The 26,486-nt window shown below is 38.2% G+C and overlaps 1 protein-coding gene across 14 annotated transcripts in view; it reads left to right on the top strand.

Moving 5' to 3' along the window:
• The window catches only part of camk2d2 (calcium/calmodulin-dependent protein kinase (CaM kinase) II delta 2), a 35,156-nt gene extending 12,117 nt beyond the window's left edge, over positions 1 to 23,039 (top strand). Inside the window, exons 3-21 of one of the 14 annotated variants that reach the window (XM_056371360.1) lie at positions 4,946 to 5,005; positions 6,103 to 6,157; positions 6,519 to 6,584; positions 7,185 to 7,257; positions 8,772 to 8,874; positions 9,030 to 9,113; positions 9,368 to 9,462; positions 9,800 to 9,922; positions 10,178 to 10,261; positions 10,525 to 10,567; positions 11,793 to 11,833; positions 13,306 to 13,365; positions 14,849 to 14,893; positions 15,390 to 15,438; positions 16,552 to 16,572; positions 16,968 to 17,043; positions 17,159 to 17,253; positions 19,602 to 19,818; positions 21,456 to 23,039. In XM_056371360.1, coding sequence (XP_056227335.1) covers positions 4,946 to 5,005; positions 6,103 to 6,157; positions 6,519 to 6,584; positions 7,185 to 7,257; positions 8,772 to 8,874; positions 9,030 to 9,113; positions 9,368 to 9,462; positions 9,800 to 9,922; positions 10,178 to 10,261; positions 10,525 to 10,567; positions 11,793 to 11,833; positions 13,306 to 13,365; positions 14,849 to 14,893; positions 15,390 to 15,438; positions 16,552 to 16,572; positions 16,968 to 17,043; positions 17,159 to 17,253; positions 19,602 to 19,818; positions 21,456 to 21,459 — 1,394 coding nt within the window. In that variant the 3' untranslated portion in view covers positions 21,460 to 23,039. Of the gene's footprint in view, positions 1 to 4,945; positions 5,006 to 6,102; positions 6,158 to 6,518; positions 6,585 to 7,184; positions 7,258 to 8,771; positions 8,875 to 9,029; positions 9,114 to 9,367; positions 9,463 to 9,799; positions 9,923 to 10,177; positions 10,262 to 10,524; positions 10,568 to 11,792; positions 11,834 to 13,305; positions 13,366 to 14,848; positions 14,894 to 15,389; positions 15,439 to 16,551; positions 16,573 to 16,967; positions 17,044 to 17,158; positions 17,254 to 19,589; positions 19,829 to 21,455 lie in introns of all 14 variants that reach the window. The other 13 variants (XM_056371358.1, XM_056371359.1, XM_056371357.1 and 10 more) reach the window with 13 other exon arrangements.
• The last annotated feature ends 3,447 nt before the right edge of the window (positions 23,040 to 26,486 follow it).

Here is a 26,486-nt window from a genome sequence, read left to right as displayed (position 1 = left end):
AATTAGATTGTTTTATGGCACAAATTAATGTTTTTTGGCATTAAAGAGGAGGAGGGACAACATCAGCAGGTGAAAACCCAATTTCTAACTCATTTACCGACATGAAAAAAAATGCAAGGGACAACCTTTTGCTGAAAGAAAACAGGAAGCCACTCTGTATATTGTAAATGAACCGACCAACCATCATGGAGTTTAGTTATGAATAGAAATTCATACACTGTTGGGCAGAGCGCATGCATACAGGCAGATATTCAGAAAAGCAGCTTAGATCAGGCCAAAAACGTCCAAACAGTCCTGAATGATAACAGCTGACTGGGGTAGCTCCACATGTGTCTGCACAATTACACTGGTTTCACATTATGTAAAAATGCTGCCGTCAGTTTAAACCAGGTAAGCAGAACGCCTCTCATAGGACACACACACACACACACACACACACACACACACACACACACACACACAACACACACACACACACACACACACACACACACACGCGCGCAGATACATTAAAGTATTGTAAAGCATAGCAGCCAGTCACAACTCTTTGTTGTCAGTCTGAGACTTTTTCAGAGTCAGGGAGATTTCAAAGTTGACTGCAGCAGAGGTTTGTTCAGTGGAAGGTGTAAAATGTGATTTTCTCATACATTTAAAAAAAAGAAAAAGAATATGCCCTATCAGGCTAACATACAGACAATCACAACTTCCCACGCAGCTATGGGCACTTTTGTAATCCGATCCAGTGGACTAGCATGTCTTAAAAGTTTTTAAGAATTACACAATACACAAGTCCAAACCATATGAGCGCAGGGAGAACATCCAAACTCCAGAAGAATCTGCTTAAACCTGACCAGACCTCAACATCTTGACTCAATAAAGCATAAACCCAGTAGTATCACATTTTTTGTCTTTCATCTTTGCTGTATCATGTCAAAAATACCCTGTGATTGCAGGGGGCTACAATGAAAAGTTATGATTTTAATATCATAAATATGCAGATTTCTAAACAAAAGTATCTAATGCGGACAAGAATTTAATTTTGGTCTTGGTATTTGTTGTAGCGTACTGTGTGTTCTTCTTTTTCCTATGCTCTGTGTGTCAAGGATTAAATGATTTGATGTTCCAGGGGAGAGGTGTTTAAATGACATGTCTTTTTTTTAATGTGTGCATGCTCTTACAGGACTAGTTACTTGTGCTTTCCTGTCTGTACTTGTGGAGAGTTTGATAGTTGTGTGTGAACTATCCATGTCGGCCATTTGCATGCAAGGCTGGTTCCACTGCAGAGGAGAAGAGAGGCCTGACGCTCTGATTGGTGCAGGAGTTGCTAGACAACAGATGTCCGGCCGGCTGAGAGGTGGACTACCTGTGGAGGAGGGAGAGAGAGGAGAGAGAGAGAGAGAGGGAGAGAGAGAGAAAGAGTGAAAGAAAAGTGGAGGTGGAAAATGATGGACGGTGGGAGTGAGGGAATTGTATGACCGACTGTACGGTTAGTTACAGTACAGTGAAAAAATACAACCAACCTAACATGACTTGCCTTTGCATGTGCCTTTAAAGCCGTGTTTGCAATGGTGACTTTATTGCTTCAAAGAGAAACTGTTTATATTATGTCTTCCTAATGTAGGTCTAAAACAACATTGCCTTACTCACACAAATATGCTGCTACAATAACTGTAGCTACTCTAATGTTACTTGAGCATTAAAACTCTTATCTATGATTGGTTCACAATGCAGAGTCCAAATGATTACATTTGAGTAAAAGACCCCATAAACTCTTGTTCATGGACCACCACTGCTATTTGACCACCTGGCACCATAAATCAGCTGAAAACTGGGGCTCAGTGTTTTCCGCTGGGTGAGACTTTTTTTTTACTCTTTTTGTGATGGTCGACTTCTATGTTGAAGAGCTCTGATATCCAAAAATCTTACGGCTGGTTGCAAAACATTGCATCCAAAAGACTACATCTGAATGGGAGAGAATGCACATGAATGCAACATTCTGTTTCACAATTTCAAATACATTTTCAGAGAGACATTTGAAAAGAACACAAAATAAATACATAAACATCTTATTTTGGTTGTGGGCAAATGTATTTGTGTGGAGAAAGGCTGCATGCTTCCCTTTAAAAAAATCTGGACCAGTCCAACTTCAACAGAGTGCTGTATGCTGTCTAGTAATTTGTCTGCTGTAGATGATGAATTATGAAGTGGAGCTGGTATGTAAGACAGTAAGGAAGTTTTACATGAACACAGGATATCTGATTATTTACATACAACAAATGTATCTCGATAAAAGATTATGTATGCATTATGTATATTATTATTTATACAAACATTTTGTATGAATATTGGTACGCATGAGTCATTTTGGAAACTGATGGACGGCCACTACAGTTAGAAATCTGACAACATGACTAAAGTGAAATGCAAAAGTCATTTAAACTCGCCACCAACACACACATCAAAACCACTGTAGCGCCAATGCAGCATGCAACGTGATGCTGTTGGCCTAAAATTAACATTCATATATAACCAAAAAACAAAGTGACATAAAAATGAAGTGACAGATTAAGAAAAGTGGAAGATTTGGATAATAAAATGAATCTATTAAATTAGCAAAGGACAGTTTGTGTGTTAGACTGAGAGAAGCAGAGGGAATTATGCACTTTTCAGTAATATGGTAAGACTGAGGCAGAGATGGAGAGATTAGTGACCTTGCTCAGAGGGTCCTGCTAATCATGAAATAATGGCTGAGCTGCCCTTGTTTCTGGCTCTGCCTGTCAGGCTGCCTGTCTATCTCTCTGCCATTGTGCTTATCTGTACAGCTGACAGTATACTTCCAACAAGAATTTGGCATACTCTCACAGGCAGTATGGCGAAGTTGTGACCACACAAAAGTGCTGCATTGGGGTCCGTTTGTAGCGTTGTGTCGCGTGCGAGCCTTGTGTTAAAAGTTTTCACACAAACTTCTTCACCAGCCCTGTAGTGTCATGTGATCAGTTGTGTTCGTCCTGTGGCCTTGGCTTGCATGTTTACAGTTCATCTGCTGTTCATTTGTCACTACTCCAACTTAACTTTGAGTCTTGGTCTGAATCACATGCTGCACCTGAATGGGCACTGAGTTTTATTTACAGATCCTTACTAAAAGTATATGCAGAAAACCTTACATTTTACTCTTGTAAGGAAAGAAATTATACTTAGTGAGTTAATTATTTTGTAATTTTAGTACTTTTTAATTTGATGGATTGCATTTACTTGGATGGCAGGATGAGAAAGAGTTTTAATAATCTCACTTGTTTTAAAAGATCATCAAACTGACTGGCACACTCCTTTCATCTCCTTTTCTGTACCACGGCAGAAACTTCTTCCTCCTGTATTTTTAGCTTTTACTGTACTGCAGCCACAGCTCGTGCTGTATTTGTTTTGCATTTCACTGTTGGGATTTTATTCTGGCTTCATCTTTTTCACTGCGACTGATAAACTCCACCCGCTGCTGTGCTCACGCAGTCCTTCAGTCTCAGCACTCATATTGTACTGGCATTTTTACAGAGCGTTTGAGAGCACGCCAAGTTACATTTAGTTTAAAGTATACTGGAGCCTTAAGTTTGTCTGTGTGTCTGTCTGTGGCTTCCTATAGGTGCACTACACGAACAAACAAACAGATACCTGTACCTATAATGGGAACAAGCTGCTTGGTGTTCTTTGTTGGTCTTGCCTGTGAGCTGCACTGAGTCCACAGTTGCCATAGTATCAAGAAGAGCAGAGGAAGGAGACAAGGATGAGAGTGAAAAATAGGCGTCCTATTTTATTTGAAAAAAAAAAAAAGAAAGTAGAACCCGCTGCTCTTCTTTCTCTCCCTCACTTTCTCCCTCTCTCTCTCTCTCTTGCTCTGTATGTCCCAAGGCAGAGCTGAAATGGGTCGCCCCAACACCATAATGTGTCGCTCATTATAACGACTGCTGCTCAGACTCAGTTGTTCCAAATCAGTCACTGGACTATGGTTTCTTCTGAAGGGGAGATTTGAACATTACTTCTTGTTCACAAAGTCAGATAAGATCAGTCTGGTCTCACAGAGGAGAGATGTGAAATGCTTCGTGGGATGCCATGTGACCAGCCTCTCGGTGTTCACATTGCTGCAGGAGTACAGTTACCACTGTAACTGGTTTCCTGTCTGTCTCACCCTGAAGACAGTGTTGTGTTCAGAAAAAAGTTTGAGGAATTATTATTTGAAGGAATTAGTCTCTAATGTATAAATGAGTACATTGAACATCAAACTGATTATTCTACATGTGTTTTTGCATACATTTGCCATGTATGTATATTTGATATGTAATATCAATGGAGGATAAAACATTTTCATTAATTTGTGAATACTGATTTTCAACTAATTTTAAGAATGTTAATAGCATGAAAGACTTTTTGATAGTTACATTTTCTTTGGGTTAAGCTTCTGAATATCCTTGTGAATTTATTTTGTCCTCAGGTTAGCAAAGGGAACTTGTAAGCTCATTGCAGGGGCTCATATCGAGCCAGACACCGAAGGTCAACATGAACCCACTGTGTTTGCTTTTCACTGTTGCCTGTCTGTTTGTGGCACATAACCAAGCACATATCAGGTCACATTATTTTTGTCAAGCATTTCACTTCTGATAAGGAAAAGACCAGGGCTGATGCGAAGCCAACACACAGACAGGCACGACATGCGCACAAACAAACACACATGCAGTAGTGTGAATGTCAGGTACAGAAACACACACTGACGCTGACAACGATGCCCAAACACTGTGTCCTCCACTGAGTCAAAACTAACTTGCAGCCAACTTCATGTTAGATGATTCAGAAAGCCAATCATAGCAGGGAATAATGAAGAGTATTAAAAATAACCTGTCTCTGTTTCTCTCTCTGTGTTTGTGTCTCCTCTGTTTGTTTGGTTTTTTTTTTTTTTCAGATCATCAAAAGCTGGAGAGAGAGGCGAGGATTTGCCGTCTATTGAAGCACCCCAACATCGGTGAGCTGCAAGTCCTCGATGCTCAAAATATGCACACACAAGAACACGGATACAAACGAAAACACACATACTCTGTTCAGGTCTCTGGTGACTCCTGCTATGGCTATTCATCTTCTAGATACAGTTATGAGAGAGCAAGCGAGAGAAACCAAGTGTGTGTGTGCGTGTGTGTCTACACAGGTATCTAATGATGATGTATCTGTGCGCTCTCCCAGCTGCGTCATCAAAAAGACACGGGAGCACTTCACCCTCCCCCTAAACCACTGACCCTCTACACTCTTTCCTCCTCATTATGCCTCTGACAGAAGCTGTCTCTCCTCTTTTCTTCTGTTCACACTCATCCTCTCGTGTTCTTTCTTTCCTTTGCTGTCATTAATTGTGATTCCTCAAATCAGTTCTGCATCAGAGCTGCAATTCCAATCGTTTTTCAAGATATCTCTGCTCTTCTAAAGTTTGAGAACAACTGTGACGGATCATTTTGACTCCCAGATGTGTTATGTTAAAAGACAATATATGATATATTGGAGGAAAACAAAGGAATTATATGGGACAATTCCTCTCTATTATCAGGAGTCACATTTTGAGGGCATTATTGACTTCCTAATGTCAATACAAACTCCTGCGTATGTTAATACCTCAGATTAACACAGTAGCAATTTCAGCACAGCTGCAAGGATCAAGGCCTAACGTGAAAGCAATTCAGAAAGTTTATTTTCTCATATTAAATATTTATACATTTGAATGGATTTAAAGAAAGCATTAACTAGCTGTCCTTAAATCCAAGAAGTCAAAGTCAGAGTTTAAAGTTTAAAAATCAGCATTAAAAAGTTTTGATCATACATTGATCTTAATAACAGCATGAATCATCATATTAAGTGGAGGTAGAATATATTATGCATTGCAGACTCATTTAGCTACTTGATTTAATTTGTGTTTCTGATACACCTGACTACTAACAACTTATTTCTGAGACAGAGCAAAACAAAGGAAGCTGGAAATTATGAGTATTGACCTAAGCGTATAACTGATTTCTCTTTTATTTGTTTTTTTCTTCTGTTTTTTTTTTTCTCTTCTCTCCTGTGATCTTTTCTCCACAGTACGGCTCCATGACAGCATATCAGAAGAGGGTTTCCACTATCTGGTGTTTGATCTGTGAGTAAGAGACTCCCACATACACACATTCAAATTTGACATGTCCTCTTGAGTTAGAGCTAGTCTGTGTGATGGTGCCTAGGTGTCCGCTTAGCAAACTCTAACTAGACCACATTTGAATTGATGAAGAGCTGGTGCAAAAGGCTCTTGACCTACATCCCCTGACCTCTATTGCACATTCATAAAACTCCAGCAAAGAAACATGTAACCACCTCTTGCACATTCTCACGCAACCATTCATGCACACAAACAGACACATAACATCAAGTTTATAGCTTGACCTAAATTGTTCACTGGTGTAATAACTGTACGTTTTGTAAGGATGTCTACACACACTAATATTGTCTCTGTCTCCCCACAGGGTGACAGGAGGGGAGCTGTTCGAGGACATCGTAGCCAGGGAGTACTACAGTGAGGCTGACGCCAGGTAGCGCAAACCCACATACACTGCTGAGCACAGCAGCTGTTATGCATCTCTGTCCGTTACTGGAGAGAACAACTGTGTGCACCTTTATACGTGTGTGTATATTTGTGTGTTTCACATATGGTCGTCTCAGAGGTGTGATGCAGCTGCCTTGTCTCTGAGGCATCTCATAGAGTTATTTATAAAGGTGATTAACGACACATAGCCTGCGGCATTAATCATACTCATAGACGGAGAGAGGGAGAGAGTGTGTGTGTGTGTGAAAAAAAGTGTTTGTGTGTGTATGTGCTTGTGTGTGTGCATCTGTGTTTTCTTATCATAGACTTTGTTTAGCTTTGGTTTGTCCATACAGTGTAATACATTATATCCTGCGACTTGCCGTCATGTGACTGAATGTCATCCATCAAGAAAACAGAATCACTCATAAGAAGTCTAATGAGAGGAACATATGATACATTGTTATGAGATTGTTTCCTCTTCTCCTCCTCTCAATTAATTTCCCTTCCCGTCTCTTTTTCTCTACCTTTCTCTCTTGCCTTTCCGTCTCTCCTTCCATTTGTTCCATCACAATCCTGCGCTCGTTCATTACTCGCCTGCCCTCAGCCACTGCATACAGCAGATCCTGGAGAGTGTCCATCACTGCCATGTTAATGGGATCGTCCACAGGGATCTGAAGGTTTGTATCACCACATCCACGGGTGCAGCTCTCTTTAGTCCTGACTCTGTGTAACAGGTGGCAATAGTTCCCTCGTAGTCCTCACCTTTGCATCTTTATGTTTTTTTATTTTATTTTATTTTTTTTATAGTTCGTTTGATGAAATAAAGATGAAGTTTTCATTGTTTCCTCTAGTGGGAAGAAACATCATATCATTATAGAGATTTCTTTTGTTGTTACATTCTTCTATTATCCTTGTAGGGGCTTTAAAAGCTTTGGGCAGTTAATAAAGGTGATTTGACCTTGACCTTAGCTTGGAGATTTTCTGCAATACTGGTTTGCTGGATTAGAATTCAAACAAAGTCCTTATTCTTGGTTCAGTATTTGTCCTGGCAATGTCAAGAATAAAGATCGTCTTTTAATACTACCGCTATGTTTCAGACAGCATGCTAGTATCTTTGTGTGAGTGTGTCGTACTCTGACTGCAACACTACGGTGACAGGAATAGGAGCAACCACAAGCCAGAATCTCAGGAATGATCACCATTTGCATAATTGTATAAAAATTATGTTGAGACGTGAAAGATTTTCCAAGGTCATGAATATTCTATTCTTAGTCTGTATTCTCATAACCTCCCGAGAGCATTTTTATGTGGAGGGAAGAGGGAAGAGAATGCAAGAAAGCTCACTTGGATATGTTCAAATGGATTGTGAGCCTCTAGTTCTACCAAGAAAATAGATAAATAAATAAATAAATTCAGAGTAACCATGATGGTTTATGAGATTTCCAATCCGTCAACTTTGTAAGGGGAGATGTTCTTTGCTGAAGTGACTGCACACAGGCTGGCTGTGTTTAGAGTCTCTAAATGTTAGGAAATCTATTATTCATTAGAGCACACACTGTCTAACTGGCCTTAGGTTAGCAAAGACCTTTCTGCACCTGTGTCCGCGTGTGTATATGTGGGTGTGTGCGTGTTTGTGTGTGTGTGTGTGTGTGTGTGTGTGTGTGCTTGCTGGGGGCTCGCATATATTTACGATTGTGCTAAACTGTGTTAGTGTGCGGCGTGTGTTTGTGGTTACCCATATGTGGCCGAGTCACTTGTTTTTACACCCACGTCTCCTGTGACACCACACCTTCCCCCTGTATCCTTCTTCCTGCAGTGTGAACTTTGTTCCCACTCATGGATTTTAACAGTGGATTGGTGTTACTGTGGACAAACGTATCATGTCTGCAACCAATTCACTCTCTCAGAATCCATGAGACTGAGGGAGCAAGTCCACAGCTCCAGCATGGAAAATGTCCGTGGTCACGTAGAGACTTGGTCCCGTGCACATTTCTGTTTCTCTGTCATATGTGTGGCAGAAAAGGGAGTTGCCCCAGACACTGATTTAAGAGCAGTTTAGCATCGTTGACCCCTAATGGTTTGGATTAGGATTTGGTTTGGCTAATCTGATTTTAGATCTGTGTCTGTGGGCGGCTTGTTCCCAGAGCGTGTGACCTCTCACCTCTAACCTGTTTGACTCCGCCCCCCCCAGCCTGAGAACCTTCTATTGGCCAGTAAGCTGAAGGGGGCGGCGGTCAAGTTGGCTGACTTTGGGCTGGCTATCGAGGTGCAGGGGGACCAGCAGGCATGGTTTGGTGAGTATTCATCCATCCATTTTCAACCTGAAACAATCAGTCAGTCAAGCAACCAAGCAATCAAGCAATCACTCATTTAGTTAGCCTAGTCAATAAAATGCCCACTCCCGCCTACCATTCCACATCTCCTCCCTCCCTCCATGTCACTCCTCCAGGTTTTGCCGGCACCCCAGGCTACTTGTCTCCAGAAGTCCTGAGGAAAGACCCATATGGGAAACCAGTGGACATGTGGGCCTGTGGTAAATAACATTCAAATTCTCTCACTGCAACTGTTCGAATGAACTTGACGCTGGAGCTAAGGCCTCAATCTAAGGCCTTGTCTTACCTGGTCAGGTGTGTGAAGAAGCGTGGTCTGCACCTACACTGCAGCTTCATGTTGTTTCAAGTGTATTGTGCAGTGTCAAAAGAGTGAATTTTATGTTCTTGTTGAATAATAAAATCACTGCAATATATCGTTATTACCTGCTTAACTTCACATTTCACCACCTTGCAGGTGTAATTTTGTACATCCTGCTGGTGGGCTACCCTCCCTTCTGGGATGAGGATCAACACCGCCTCTACCAACAAATTAAGGCTGGGGCCTATGATGTAAGTGTGCACTCGCATACAGAGTAGGGCTATCATTAAAAACAAACAACATAGTTTGTACGACGTCAATACTAGTATATGGTGACACCCTTAATTCTAACAGTAGCACTAATGCACACAAAGTCAGTCTTAAATACACAGGTTTACTTTATCTCTTGTGTCTCTTTCTCTCAAAGGATGTTTGTTTTATTAATTTTCTGTCCCTTCATTCATGTTTTTCGTTATTTTTTATCCTTTCCTTTTACTTGCTACATGAAGAATATTAAAATCATATGATGTTTTGCCTGTATTTGCTTTATCTGTGCAATGAGTTTTGACATTGTGTTTTCTTTTGCAGTTCCCATCCCCAGAGTGGGACACTGTAACTCCTGAGGCCAAAGATCTGATCAACAAGATGTTAACCATCAATCCCAGTAAACGCATCACTGCCGCAGAGGCCCTCAAACACCCCTGGATCTGCGTATGTGGCACACACACACACACACACACACACAACACACACACACACACACACACACACATAAATAAAGATCCACACACTGATGATAATTAACTACTGTAAGTAACAGACTGCTTAAATTTCTATATTGTCTAACTTCCATGAACACACCTCTCCCAACAATCACATTGCCCACACATGCACAACAATACATTCCTGCCACCTATTGTTTCCATTCCCTCCTAATCCTCAAATCCTCTCATCTTCTTCCTGCAGCAACGGTCCACTGTAGCCTCCATGATGCACAGGCAGGAGACTGTGGAGTGCCTGAAGAAATTCAACGCCAGGAGGAAACTCAAGGTGAGGCTTCGGGCAATCCTTCATGTTTCTATTTATGTAGAACAGTCCATCCACCCATCTCTCTCCCCCTCTCTCTTTCTGTCTTCCTCACTCAAGACTTCTCAGGGTAACTCAGAAATGATGAGTTGTTCTCTTAAACCTTCAAGTTGCCCTTTTGCTGTGCTCCACTTTCTTGCTGTAACCTTATAATCAATCTTCCTATTTCTCTCTTCCTTCCTTCCATCATCATTACCTTCTTCTTTCCTTCTCTTCTACCACTGCAGGGAGCCATACTGACCACTTTGCTGGTCACAAGAAACTTCTCAGGTATGTCTCTCTCAGCCTAGTGTCCGAGACCTGGTTTTCCCAAACTAAAAACATATATCCTAAAAAAAAAAAGCAGGTGGTTGGGAATATTTCTTAGCCTTTGATATTGGAGGTGGTTTGGGTAGGTGCTCTAAGATAAGTGCATCTTCTATTCACGAGGAAACAAATCAGAAGCATTACAAAATAGGTAAAAATGTGTAGTCAATCTTTAACTTTGAAAAAAAAAATGAATAGAGGCTTGTTAACCTATTTTGGAACGCCTTCGATCTGTTTCTCTATAGAACAAAGATGATCTTGGCACAAATACAGTGTGCCGTTGGTAAACAGAGTCATCTCTCTTTATCTCTCTAGCTGTTGCTCTACCACTCTCTCCCACTATTTTGCACTCTGTCATACTTTTTTGCATGTATTTCCTTTGACCTATCTCTAATTTCTCAGGCTCTTACCAGCCTGTTTTCTCTCTTCATTCTACAGAAAAATGCATTAGTGCATTTGTGTCTCTTTTTATTCATCATCTTCTTCCTTTTTCAATTTTCTTTCCTTCTTTTTTTGGATTGTGGTATCCATTTGAGGTAAGATTTTTGGAATGACAGGGAAATATGTGGGGTAGGGCCCAGCCAATAAGTTGTAATTTTCAGCCTTTCTTGCTCTCCTAATAGCCAATCACATATGCATGAAGATGAGGTGTTTGTTATTCAAAAAGAGCAATATTGAATCTCACGCTTGCCAAAGTGCCAATATGAGATCAGAATGAAATTTACACAAGGATACAGCATGTATTTTGAAGTGCAACTTAGTGTTTGGATTCTTTATGCTGTCAGAAACAAAGCGTGAGATGAGTGATGGGATTGTATATGTGGGCACTAGTGGTTAAGTGCATGTGTATGCGTGCAAACGTCAAGTTAAGAATGCTGTGTGAGCCTCCTGGAGTTAGGTAGATTATCCTTTTCATCACCTGCTAAATACACACCCAGTCAACCACCCACCCTTCAGCCCCTCACATGTGAATTAATATGTAGTAGGACACAACCTTGCATAAATGATGATGCCATTCAGAGCATCTGTTGCATTGCATCATGGATCTTGCAGTTGGATTTTTGCACCTGGAGTTTGAAGATAAGCACAGTTGACTGATATGCTTGCTGCATGTTAGTGTAGCCTCAGGCTCAGGACTCTGTTTGTCAGCTCTCATGCTGAAGTGCTGTCTCTTTCTTTCCTTCTACAGCAGCCAAGAGTCTGCTCAACAAGAAGCCCGACGGTGTTAAGGTGAGCCGCTTTGCACAGAGAAGAGAATGCTTTGTTACTTGCATTAGTCTGTTGGAACGTCAGAGGATTATTATTATGCATTTTGCACTTAACAGCATCATCATTCAGGGACAGTCACTCCAAGCAGTGGGCAATGATTACTTTCTTAGCTTGATCTCACAGTTGTTTTGTGGCACAGCTGACCACATTGATTATATGTGAGTGACTATATTTCTATTACAATTATCCTTTCTTTTTTCTAAATACTGGTCTCTATGGTGTCTCTTCCTGCCTGTATTTCCTTATTGGACCATGTCTCACATTTTCCATAGTCACTTAATCTTTACTTTAGAGCCTCTGTTGTGCTCTTTCCTAATTTCTCTGTGTGTTTGGGGTCTGATCTGAAATTAACACTTAACGCAGAGGTGCATGTGTTCACATGTGCACGTGTGTGTTGAGATTTTTGTGTGGCTGACTAATTCTGTGTGCCTGTTCTACATTTAAGTGAGTTTTAATTTGAGGTTGGACCTCTGCATACATTGTCTGAATCAGTGTCTATGTGTTTGGGTCTTACTCAGGCCTACACTATGTCCGTTCCAGGGAGTGTGAATGGTGTCACATGGATGAGGGAAAATGAGAATTTAAAAAAAAAATACCTCATTAGAGTAAAAATTGAAGAGACATGTCAAGAGAGTGAAAGTTTGACAATATAGAGTAGTATGTTATCTGAAAGAAACATACTGAATGTACAAAATATCAGGGAAAATTTTCCCTCTGAATTGGTGAATCCAGATGAAATCTATTACCTTGTGTTGATTTCCTTTATCACAATTTGTGATAAGTAAACAGTAAACATAGCCAAGTGTATTAATTCACTGAACATGACAGTCTTTCCCACAATTTTATGATTATTAATATTACTTATTTGATTTTTTTTTTTCTTCAGTTGTACCAATATAAATCAACATTCATATAGATGGATGAGGGACATTTTATTGGAAAGATCTCAGTTGGAAAATGGCCTGTCAGCATAGTTTCCCTTTTTTTTATATAATTGGTCCGCTCTTGTGTAAATTTAATGCCTGTTCCTAGCTTATCTGACAGGGAGGCTGGTCAAAAATAAATTGAAATAGCTGTCTCCTCATCTCCCCCATATGGTTACTAACAACCCCTTTTATATTCTTGTAGGTCTAGCAGTTTAGAATAAATCAAAATGTGTCTATTAAGAAATGTTTTTGAAACAGAAGAAGTTTTCCTCCAATTACTTTCGGGATAAACCTGTCTGCCTAAATCTGCTTTATGAAATACACAGATTTGATAAAGAGGTCTTGGTTGGTAACAGTAACAGTTGGTAACATCAGATCTGAGACATAGGTTAGGGTTAGGTTTGGAATGGACCGTTGCCCGAGTGTGTGTGTGTGTATATGCATGTGTGCACAAGTGGGTCTGAAAAGTGTGTGTGTGTCATTTCCCCTCTACACTGCCCCCTGCAGGTCAACAACAAAGCCAACACAGTGACCAGTCCTAAAGACACTGGCCCTGCCCCTGCACTGGTATACACACACACCCTCACCTACACTCGCACCTTCATCTGCAAAACTTCTGCAACTCCCCATCTCACACCCCCAACTGTGGAGGAGGTACAGGTTCACCCTTTCACAGAAGGGGGTCAGATCAGTTCCTGTTTGATCTCAACCTTGCTTGTTACTATTTAAATTCTTTACCAGGTGCATAAGAATATGAAAAATATAATGGGTGATAACACAGGGTGAGACGGATGTCTAGCTCAACTATAGGCTATCCCTGAATGAAATAATGTGTAAAAGCTTTTGCCACTGCGCAGCATGTCTCAGTTGCACCATAGTTGATAAAGCTAAGTATGAAAGGTAACATATTCATAATTCAGATTGATGTGTTCATTCATTCATCTGAATTAGCAAAGCATGCATGGGGGAATACCCGAGCTCGGCCATTTAGGATTTGCTGGATCTGTATAATGATAATGTAGGGCTTGAGCAATAAGGCTTCACATACTGTACATGTTTGGATTTGACTTTGAGTAGTGTGGTCCTAAATCTGTAGTAAGGGGCAACCTCTACCTCAACCCCCCACCCCTCCTACCCCCTCCCTCTCCTTCTCCCTTTTTCCTCTGCAAGAATCTCTCCCCTCTCCTTCCTCTTTACAAACCTACGGCATGCATGAACTCCTCCCGTGTCATGAAAAGTACTTTACTGTTTTCGTTGTTGCATGTGAAAGTAAAATTCATAATCCAAGGATATGTTGATCGTATAGTTTGTCTGTGCATGGCTGGAGAGTGAGTTTGTCAGCTCAATGTGATGCCACGTTCCCAAGTGGTTTGGCCGTCACTCATTGGCTTGTGCATGGTGTCTGCTGACTGGCTGCCTACGTCAGGCCACATGACTGCTGCTCTGCATGATGTCAAAGGCTTCCTGTCTCCCCATTTGCTGTCTAGATGATTACGCATGAACACAGGCACATGACATCTCTTTCTCTCTCTCTCTCTCTCTCTCTCTATCCTCCTTTCTCTCTCCATCATCATAATGCACACACACACACATGCACGCACACACACACACACACACACCACACACACACACACACACACACACACACACACACACACACACACACACACACAGATGTAGGCTGCTGATGTTATAATCTAGTGTAATCTGGGTGAGTGATTAGAAGGACTGAGCTGGTCATCAGGATCGATTCCACAAAAGCCCAGACATCTGATTACTAAGGCAGGACACTGGTGAGGGCTGATGAGAGAAAAGCAGAAAAAAAGACATTACCATACAAGAAGGGAGATAATATAAGCACAAAGACAGAAAACAAGCGAAGAAGGGTTTATTCTTTATTAAATAGATAGTTAGATAGATAGATAGACCTTCTCAACCATCAAATTCTGAAAACACACATATGCTTTACCAGCTCCTGTGCCATCATACCTTTTTCTGGGTTTCTTTAGTTATCTCTTCCCACAAGTTCTCTGTCACTTTTGCTCTTCAGGAACCACAGACAACTGTGATTCACAACCCTGTGGATGGAAACAAGGTATTACAACAAAACCACCATGTTCATTGTTAGCTGCATTTATTCATATTAAAGCCATTTGTTCCTGTACTTCAGGCTTTTTCCTTTCACAGTACAGTTAATAAAAAAACAACAGTATCTCCCTAACACCAAAAACAGCGCTTAACTTTGACTCTTACATAATCAAACATTAATAAATTATGTTCAGTGGGGAATACTGGTGGCATCAGGGTTTAATATCCTGACCATGTACTTACAACATCCCTGATTTAAACCCAGCTGGGGTCTTAGTTGCATGTCATTAACCCTCTCCATCTTCTTATTTGTTGTCTGCTATTTTGCAATAAAGGATAAAGAAAATAAAATCTTAAATTCTTAAAGATAGCTTTGAGCTTAGCATTTTATTACAAACTTCTTTCTTCCAACAATCATTGATATTTAAAACATACATTGTACCATATCATCATCAATATATACAAATACAAAGGACTAAAATGTATATGTTGCCATTCTTAAGGAGTCTGTTGAGAGTGCCAACACTACCATAGAGGATGAAGATGTAAAAGGTAGGGAAACTTGTGTAGCCTATTTGTTTTCTCATACTTAACAGTTGTCGCCTACACTGTGCACTTACAACAGTCAGTCCTCGCCATTTCCATTCAGACCGATCACTCGATCACTTTGTATGCTTCTCTTCACCCTGTTTTGTAACTGCACAGCAAGTTCACTACTGCAACCCCCCTCTGGCTGTCAACTCTTCCTGCAAAAAGCAGTCCGCCCTGTTCTTTTTTTGTCCTACCCTCCCTCACATCCTCAAGTTTCTCCCATTTTATGTCTGAGGTTGATGCTGACATTTGTCAACACTACTTGCTTTTTCTTCTTCATTTACATACACTGTCTTGATTTCACTATTACTAAATGTCTTCTTTCTGTTTTCTTTCCTTCCTTTTTTATGTTTTGTTGAAAATATACTTGTTTTCCCCATAATTTCTATCCCGCCTTTGCCCATACATATGTATTTCGGTTACCTCCCACACCACCACACACACACTCGGCAGCCCTTCGTCTGGGCAGCTTAGTGAGCGGTATCTTGAGCTCTAAGAGCCGTTCCTCACAGATGTCTGACTCAAGACAGACTCCCACCTCCTCAGTTCAGAGTAAGTCCCTCCACAGTATGGGAGATGCCCTGTTTTGTTCCCCTCCTATTATCTAGTCAGTCATCACTGGAGGAAACTGCTCCCAACATGTAAAGTGCCTCAAATCCTGGGTTCCTACTTTTCAAATGATTTCCTTCATTTAGATGATTTAATGTTTGAGATTATTTCTCCTTGTGTTGCATTGACTACCTCTTCCCCAGAGAAAAAAACCCTCTGTTTTTGACCCCTAAATTATCTGCTTCACCCCTCTCCTTCTTCTGTGTATGAATTGAAGAGGATGCTCTCCTGCTGTATATTCCTGTCTTGTTGATACATATTCCCTTCTCACTCCTCCATTTCCCTTATGTTCTGAGATACCCAAACATTGACTCACACAGTTAAAAGCTGACTCACATACACACATGTAGCTCAGCATTGTAGTTTATGCCTTTGAAAGACTATTATAATGATATACAGTATTTTCTTTTATTATTTACTGTCTTTTTGTTGCACAAATTAAGTACTTTTTTCAATATCCCCCAGCCTGCACCAATAACAATAAAGGTAACTGTCACCATTACTTAGTTGAAACTGCTTTTGTAGAAAATACTTGCATCTGAGCATTGGTTTGTCTTTGTTCATTTTGAGCTTTGTTGGGTGAAAGGAATCGTGTCAGCCTGCATTTTCCTGCCTGATATTCCTATTAGTCATGGGAGGCCTTCTTTTTGTTGTGTTACACAGACATGAAATGACTTTGTGAAATACTTTTTCGAGCGCCTTCCATTTCTAATAACTTTGAAATCCTGCTGATTTCGTAGACTAGAACCTGTTTGAAGCTGATTTGATGTCAGACTCCCTTTATCTGCACTCAGACCCTACATTTGCCTGAAATACAGTAACAACTAGTAATTTTTGTACATCAGTTTGTGTAGCTGATGTTCTGTGATCTTGTCTTATAGCTCGCAAACAGGAAATTATCAAAGTGACGGAGCAGTTGATTGAGTCTATCAACAATGGAGACTTTGAGGCATATGCGTAAGTTTCTTTCTCTCAGCATTTATACAGTGACATCTAACTGGAAACTGATATGCTTTCTTTACTATGTTGAGTCTTCTTCTCTGAGTCTTCTTTTCTTTTTTTGGTGTTACAGGAAGATTTGTGATCCTGGTCTGACTTCCTTTGAGCCCGAAGCTTTGGGTAACTTGGTGGAAGGACATGACTTCCATCGCTTTTACTTTGAGAATGGTGAGTTGAAAAAACATCAATCATGACTTTGTCAGAAAACAAATTTTACCAGCACCATTAGGACAGTTCCAGGTGGGCTGAAACTGTCACATTTTACACAATAGATGAATACAATGGCTAATTAGAGTCCCAACAGAATTATAGTGTTGAGAGGGAAATTTTTCACAATGTAAAATGCTTGCTCTTGCCAATGTTCTCCAAAGCAGTTGAATTGTAGATGCTTTGGATCTGGGGTTGCTCCGATGAGAATTTGACCCATGGAGCAATTAGAGGCTGTGTGTTGATTATTTACTTCAGCTTAACGTTTTCCAGATGGTCTGACAATTTTAAATAGGTTTCCAATGAACTTGCTTGCTTACACCGGCACAATGTTCTTTTGTGACTTTGTAATGCATAAGATATCCTCTTTGAACCACATGTGAAAGACTTCCCTGTCTAATTCTCAGTGGGGAGAACTTTCAGTGTTCAATTTAATGTCCTGGCCAACCGTCACACCGCAGCTATGGAGCCAAAAATACACAATGTACAATTCTCACCTTATTTGAATACATTGCCCAGTAATTGAAAAACGTGACAAAATGAAGTATATCTACAGTGCACTAAGATCACTAAATCTTTCAGTGAGGTTTTGTCCCACAATGTTAAGTGATAGTATAACAACAATAACTCACTCACTGCAACAAGGGCGTATGTTTGAGTTTTTTGTCAGCTTTTTTGCTGCTTTTAAGCAGATATTTTACTTTTTATAATTAACAGAAATATTGACATGAAAGATTTTCAAGGGGATCTTACAAGGAAATACATTTTTAAAACCCTGTAGATAGTGTGCTGCTCTGTTTGAGCCAACTATCTGCTGTGAGCCATTTTCAAATCTGACCTTAGATTCTGTAATTGTGTCCTTTCATTTTTTTGCTTTGGGCAACACAACTCAAGCGTTGCATGACAGAGATAAAGATTTTTCCTTTTATATTTAAAAAAACACTTCTCGTATTATTATTACTTAGCACCCTGAACTCACTAGGGCATCAGAGCTCACCTGAGAGCCTGCAGCTCAACTGTGTCTTGACAGGATTTTCAGAATAAAATGATGACATTAACAAACAAATCAGTTGTGACTAATTGACTTCATGAAAATGTTCATGTCTTAATGACCCATATGCAGTAAGAACTCTGCTCTCGATCCACTCATGGAGAGAGGAAGGGAGGCTTTAAATAGTAAGTATTTCTCAAACTAATTTCAAAGAAGATACATGTTTGGATTGATTACAGAATCTTCTTATTAGCTACAGTAAGCTCAGCTGTTGCGCACATTTCAGTTCTTCTTTAAAAAGAACCTGATGTCTTAATTTGCTTTGGGAGGCGTTTTCACCTCACAAATAAGAAAACACTTCACTCAAATTTAGATATAATATCAACTGATGTTATTTTTGTCCGGTGAAGATGTTTTCAACATTTGAAACCTTTAAACTATAGATATAAATATAAATACTGTTTCAAATTCACCACCGCTCATCACCAACTCCACCACTGCTACCACCGAGCTGCTGCTTGTCAACTTGCATAATGCAGTTTGAAGTTGTGTTTTTCCAGATCATAGTCGTGCATCACACATATCCCAGTCTTTTACTCCTTATCATGATAGCCAACATTTGACAGAAAACAGAGGGGAGTTAAAATGGCAAGATCATGTGAGATGGGTAAAAAACATTGGCAGGACAATTCAGCAACGCCTGGACATTAGGAAGGACATGTCCCTTCTATCTATTCCCAAATGTACACCCATGCACTGCAGCAACAAGAGCTAGAAACAAACAGATGATGTACAGAGAGAGACAAAATACCCTAAAATTCTGCACAGAAATCTGTTTCATTGCTTCACATTAATTGGTAGGGTAAAATCACAAGGGAGGCCCCCAAGGGGAGTGTAAATTGTGCATTAGTGGGCATGGGATAAATTGTTTGTTCTATATCAATAGTCACACTGATCAGTTTACAGTTCGTGTTTGCTGGTACACTGCAAGGGCATGGCTGTGATTATGGACTAACCTTGGAGTATGAAATCACTAATGAATAATGACTGCTATAAATGGCAGAATGTCCTCAGTCGTGGTAAAAATAGTTCAAATAAACCAGATATGTCCCAGAAACCTCAATCACTTGGCAAGCTTGTGCTTGTCCACCATCCAGCATCAACATATGGAGACTTTAGTTCATATTGTTTTCATATCAGTTAACAAACCTTCTAAGGTAGGATCAGTGCTATGTTTCGTATAGCCATGCAGCTATATTAGATTTCTGTAACCTCCCTGTAATGAGTTGCTGTTTCTCACTCCCAGCTCTCTCCAAAGGGAACAAGCCGGTGCACACCATCCTCTTGAACCCACATGTGCACCTAATTGGGGAAAATGCAGCATGTATTGCCTATATTCGACTGACCCAGTACATGGATGGCAGCGGCATGCCCCGTACCATGCAGTCTGAGGAGACCCGTGTGTGGCATCGCCGTGACGGCAAGTGGCAGAACATCCACTTCCACCGCTCTGGCTCACCCAGCATCCCTTCCCAGTAAGAGACAGTAAGAAACACACGGCTGAAACTTTGATCAAAGAGAAACTAAACACCAGCTCAGAGCTCTTTTTTTTTTTTTTTTCAGATTTCAGTGGTTAAAACTCTCACATTGATACAGTGATGTAGAAGTGTACTCTACATCTGTGTCAGTACACACTGTTGGGTGTGGTCACAGGTGCAACAGGTTACAAACTTCAACCACATGGCAGTGAAACAGGCTTCTGCTTTTAAGTTTTGTGTTGTTACACTTTGAATCAGACCAACAATGATGGAGGTGGCTCTTAGCGAAAGGGATAACCATTCGCTTAGCCCCACTCGCCTAGCTACTGTTTCTACACCTGTCTAATTTTTCTATTCTAGCACTGCACATGATGTAGTTTACTGTTTTAAAGGGAGCAGATTTACTCCTCGAAATTTGCAGTCATTTCTAAAGACCTTTTTAGTGAATAACCATAGATTTTGACAGGTAGAATGACGATTGTTGAAGCATATTTTACCAGTTGTCGCTAGCTAGCTTAAACCAATGCGAAAACTCTGTCTACAGCTAACTTTTAGCTGTTACTGTTTTCGACTCATTTTAAAACTAAATATGCACTTGATGGCTGCATATACACTGTTGCCCATAAAGTTGGAATAATTTTGTTTTCAGACATAATCCTCTGTTTATTCCTATTTAAATGCATCAGTAATCACTTTTGACCAGGTGCAATGATTACATTATGTGCCCCAATTACCCAGGTGAAATATAAATAAACACACAATCATTTCATGGAAAGAGCTAAAAAAATATTTTATTTCCACCTTATGAGCAACAGTGTATGATAGAAAGCTTTTGCTTTAGAAAAACAAAACAAAAATGACACCACCCTGCCAACACACAATTGCATTATGTGGGGAAATCCAAAGCTTGACAGACCCACTGTGATTGGACAGTCCTTGCCAGATGGAGGAGTTTAGTCAATTCAACAGTCAGTTTCAAAGGTGGAGTATTTAAGAGCTCTGATATTCTTCAGCTTGACAATTCAGTCTTTAATGCATCACACAAGCAGGCTGAACAGGTCTTTTTCATGACGGACCCTTTGATTTGTCATAGCAAGAAAGGAATAGGTATAGGTGTATCATTTTAATTACAGCTATGCTCCATTTATGGGCCGTGCACACCCTTGTATTTCCATTTTCCACTATTTCACTTACTATTCACTTAGATGGAGTTATGCTGAGAATTACCTGAGGTCACCAAACACCACAAACAAATATGAATCATAAAGGCTTATGTTCCACCTGAACAAGTTCAACAAAAGAGACAGGAGAGTAATACGGCTGTCAAGCACGACCTGTACACACTTGCACAACCCCAAGGAGAGGGCTAATGACGCCAGATAAATGAAATCGTAGGTTGGGGTGAACCATAGGTGTGTAAGGGACATTCCAAGTGAGAACAGTGGTATTGTGCCAGGGCCTTTTAATGGTAGTATCCACATCTGTGCTTTTCCTGCTCTTACAGGTTCTAATGTTTGCTGTGAAAAAAAGGTTATACTGTTCTGATTATTTATCGACACAGTTAACATTTTCATTACTTTATGATTTCTGTCAGTATAGGCTGACATTTATGTTCTCTCTCCCTCCTTTTGCAGTTAATGGAATATCAACATTTGGTCAAAAAAAGAAAAAAAATCCCATCAGCAAATCTAGAAGGGCAGTCAACTAGCCAACCCATGACTGCTCTCTGACCTTTGACCCTTCTATAAGGACATGACATCGCACAGGACACAAGTATTAATACATTTTACTGTTATGGCATTTTATTAATGGACATCATTCAAAACCACCATCGGGTGGCTGCACACCGTATCTGGACATTATGAAACAAGCATATTGACAACATTTTTTTGTTTGTTTTTTAAGATGTTTTGGTATGCATTTTAAATATAAAATAGAGATGTTTAAAAATCTACTACTGTAACCTCTCCCAAAAATTAGTTCTGTATTTTTATGTGTATTTATGTGTGTGCAATACAAAAACATTTGGAAGATCAGAATGTTAAAATTGAGCTTGCTTTAGTTCTGGTGATGTATATACATTGTGATTGTTGATAAAAACAAAAACAAACATTGAAATTGCTATTCTTGCTATCAGAGAAATTAAGAGTTTACGTAAAATCCAGTTTATGAGCTACATTTATGTTTGCTATGAGCTAAGTCATACTGTTTGAATTGTCCAATTTCAACCTATAATACTAATTTAAATGTAAAGAAAAGCAGAGCAGCTTACACTTTGCATTGAGGTATGTTTGCCTTTATATCAGTGAAATAAGAAATAAGAGAATGTAGCATATATGTAATATATGAAAATTCAAGACTATTGTGTAGTGCATGGGGGGGAATATTGTGAGTAAGATCATATGAAACTATAATATCTTCTGTTTGATTAGTGAATCACTGACTTGTTTGTTTGCATTTGTTAATGTTGTGCATCAGTCCTGTCCCAAATGTTTCCAATGTCCTCCAATATCATGGAACTGCTGTAAAAACAATAACACAGTCATGGTTGACATAAATATCAAAACCTCATATCTAAAAGGAGGCTAAATAAACTCCTGGTTGCAGAAGCACCCTTACATTTTGTATAAAAATGAGAAGAAAACAAGCTCATTTTTCATAATGTTTGTACTTGTATTGTATGACTGTATGTAGGGTTTCTGTTGTCATTTTATTCTTGTCATTTCCAGTGTGTTACTTTGCCAGTTGCACGGAGAAGGTGGAGATGAAGATTGAGCAAAGGCACTATAGTCTCTACCTTCAGTCAGTTGAAGTGTCAACCTGATGGTTGGGCCAATAAGTCTGGAAGCGTCATAAAAGCATTGGATTGCAGTCATACAAGAGTATGGTGAGAGAACAGTGAAGGAGACAAGTCAAATGAGAGTTGGACTGTAATAAATGGGATGTCTTCCTTGACAGTGCTTCTACTAGCCTGTGGTCTCCTTACCACTGCAAGACAATGCCAGTGTCTTTGTCATCCGTACTGTTTTCTCTTTTCAATTGGTTTGTCTCTTCTTTTTTTAAGGGGAAAATATGATAAAATAATTTCTTTTGACGAAACGTATGATGTCAATGCAATGCACCACTCCTTATATGGTGTGTACCTGTTGCCAGCACGGCAATGGATGGCTTAACATGTTTAAGAAATAAATAAATCAGCTAAAAGGTGTGATAATGAATGAGTTTAACCTGTTTTGTGTTGTTGGTTGTTCATTATTGGCCTAGTATGGGGATGGAGCAGAGCTTCTGTTGTGAGTGTTAGATTTCAAGTTAATTATTTGAAACATTTCTGTGTGATCTTTGCTCTATACTAATACACTCTGGACATACATTCATGATATATTAATCCCAAACGAATGTATAGGTTGTGTCATGCAAATGAAACGTAAACCACTTAAACCACCAACTGGACTGCCCTAGAGTAAAATGGGCAATTTGTAATTTCAGGAACCTATTTTTGTGTATTTGACAGGTCATTACAGTAATTATGATATCTAGAATAAACACACAAATCTTAAATAAACAAATACATTTTAAGAGTTAAGCACAAATTGGACAGCCTTTGATCTTTATTTTCTGGCTTAATGGTGACATCTTGTGGGTAGTGTATGACCTATTAGATGTAGAATATGCCTTCAGTGGCAAGAAAAAGTATGTGGCCCTTTGGAATCAACTGGTTCTCTGCACTGAATTGTAATAAAATGTGATCTGATGTTCATCTAAGTCACAAATATAGACAAACACAGTTTCCCGAAATTAATATAACACAAACAATTATAATATTTTGTGTCTTATGTATTGAATACAGCCATTAAACATTCACAGTGGTGGTAGAAAAAGTAAGTGAACCCTTGCATTTAATAACTGGTTGAACTTCATTTTGCACCAATAACCTCAAACAAGAGCTTCCAGTATCTGCTAATCAGACCTGCACAATGTTCAGGAGGAATTTTGGACCAGTCTTCTTTAAAGAACTGATGCAGCTCAGACATATTCTTAGGATGTCTGGTAGTAGGGCATAAAATGTCATAAAAATGTGATAGTATAGTAAGGCTTAAAAACTTATAAAACCGTCATAGTATAGTGGGGCCTAAAAACGTCATAATTTAATAAGGCCTAAAAATGTCAAAAAAAAATGTCATAGTATAGTATGGCATAAAAATGAAAAAATGTCAGTATAGTAAATTATAAAAATATGAAAAAATGTCTTAGTAATGTTTGGTATAAAGATGTCATAGTATAGTAGAGCCTAAAAATGTAAAAAAAAAACCATAATTTAATAAGGCCTAAAAATGTCAAAAAACGTCATAGTATAGTATGGCATAAAAATGAAAAAATGACATAGTATAGTAAGGTATAAAAATATGAAAAAATGTCTTAGTAATGTATGGTATCAAGATGTCATAGTATATTAGGGCCTAAAAATGTCAAAAAACGTCATTATTTAGTAAGGCCTTAAGATCTCAAAAAACGTCATACTATAGTATTGCATAATAAAAATATGAAAACATATCTTAGTAATGTATGGTATCAAGATGTCATAGTATAGTAAGGCCTAAAAATGTAAAAAAAAACATCATAATTTAATAAGGCCTAAAAAAATGTCAAAAAACGTCATAGTATAGTATGGCATAAAAATGAAAAAATGTCATAGCATAGTAAAGTATAAAAATATGAAAACATATCTTAGTAATGTATGGTATCAAGATGTCATAGTATAGTAAGGCATAAAAATGTCAAAAAACATCATAATTTAATAAGGCCTAAAAAATGTCAAAAAACGTCATAGTATAGTATGGCATAAAAATGAAAAAATGTCATAGTATAGTAAAGTATAAAAATATGAAAAAATGTTAGTAATGTATGGTATCAAGATGTCATAGTATAGCAGGGCCTAAAAATGTAAAAAAAAGAAACGTCATAGTATAGTATGGCATAAAAATGAAAAAATGTCATAGTATAGTAAGGTATAAAAATATGAAAAAATGTCTTAGTAATGTATGGTTTTAAGATGTCATAGTATAGTAGGGCCTAAACATTTAAAAAAAAAAACATCATAATTTAATGAGGCCTAAAAATGTCAAAAAACGTCATAGTAAAGTATGGCATAAAAATGAAAAAATGTCATAGTATAATAAAGTATAAAAATATGAAAACATATCTTAGTAATGTATGGTATCAAGATGTCATAGTATAGTAAGGCATAAAAATGTCAAAAAACATCATAATTTAATAAGGCCTAAAAAAATGTCAAAAAACGTCATAGTATAGTATGGCATAAAAATGAAAAAATGACATAGTATAGTAAGGTATAAAAATATGAAAAAATGTCTTAGTAATGTATGGTATCAAGATGTCATAGTATATTAGGGCCTAAAAATGTCAAAAAACGTCATTATTTAGTAAGGCCTTAAGATCTCAAAAAACGTCATACTATAGTATTGCATAATAAAAATATGAAAACATATCTTAGTAATGTATGGTATCAAGATGTCATAATATAGTATGGCATAAGAATGTAAAAAAAAACATCATAATTTAATAAGGCCTAAAAAAATGTCAAAAAACGTCATAGTATAGTATGGCATAAAAATGAAAAAATGTCATAGCATAGTAAAGTATAAAAATATGAAAACATATCTTAGTAATGTATGGTATCAAGATGTCATAGTATAGTAAGGCATAAAAATGTCAAAAAACATCATAATTTAATAAGGCCTAAAGATCTCAAAAAACGTCATACTATAGTATTGCATAATAAAAATATGAAAACATATCTTAGTAATGTATGGTATCAAGATGTCATAGTATAGTAAGGCCTAAAAATGTAAAAAAAAACATCATAATTTAATAAGGCCTAAAAAAATGTCAAAAAACGTCATAGTATAGTATGGCATAAAAATGAAAAAATGTCATAGTATAGTAAAGTATAAAAATATGAAAACATATCTTAGTAATGTATGGTATCAAGATGTCATAGTATAGTAAGGCATAAAAATGTCAAAAAACATCATAATTTAATAAGGCCTAAAAAATGTCAAAAAACGTCATAGTATAGTATGGCATAAAAATGAAAAAATGTCATAGTATAGTAAAGTATAAAAATATGAAAAAATGTTAGTAATGTATGGTATCAAGATGTCATAGTATAGCAGGGCCTAAAAATGTAAAAAAAAGAAACGTCATAGTATAGTATGGCATAAAAATGAAAAAATGTCATAGTATAGTAAGGTATAAAAATATGAAAAAATGTCTTAGTAATGTATGGTTTTAAGATGTCATAGTATAGTAGGGCCTAAACATTTAAAAAAAAAAACATCATAATTTAATGAGGCCTAAAAATGTCAAAAAACGTCATAGTAAAGTATGGCATAAAAATGAAAAAATGTCATAGTATAATAAAGTATAAAAATATGAAAACATATCTTAGTAATGTATGGTATCAAGATGTCATAGTATAGTAAGGCATAAAAATGTCAAAAAACATCATAATTTAATAAGGCCTAAAAAAATGTCAAAAAACGTCATAGTATAGTATGGCATAAAAATGAAAAAATGACATAGTATAGTAAGGTATAAAAATATGAAAAAATGTCTTAGTAATGTATGGTATCAAGATGTCATAG

This window comes from Seriola aureovittata, chromosome 3, assembly GCF_021018895.1.
Source record: "Seriola aureovittata isolate HTS-2021-v1 ecotype China chromosome 3, ASM2101889v1, whole genome shotgun sequence".
Classification (NCBI taxonomy): Eukaryota; Metazoa; Chordata; class Actinopteri; order Carangiformes; family Carangidae; genus Seriola; species Seriola aureovittata.
The sequence above is the reverse complement of the archived record's forward strand: the minus strand, read 5'-3'. Positions and strand labels throughout refer to the sequence as shown.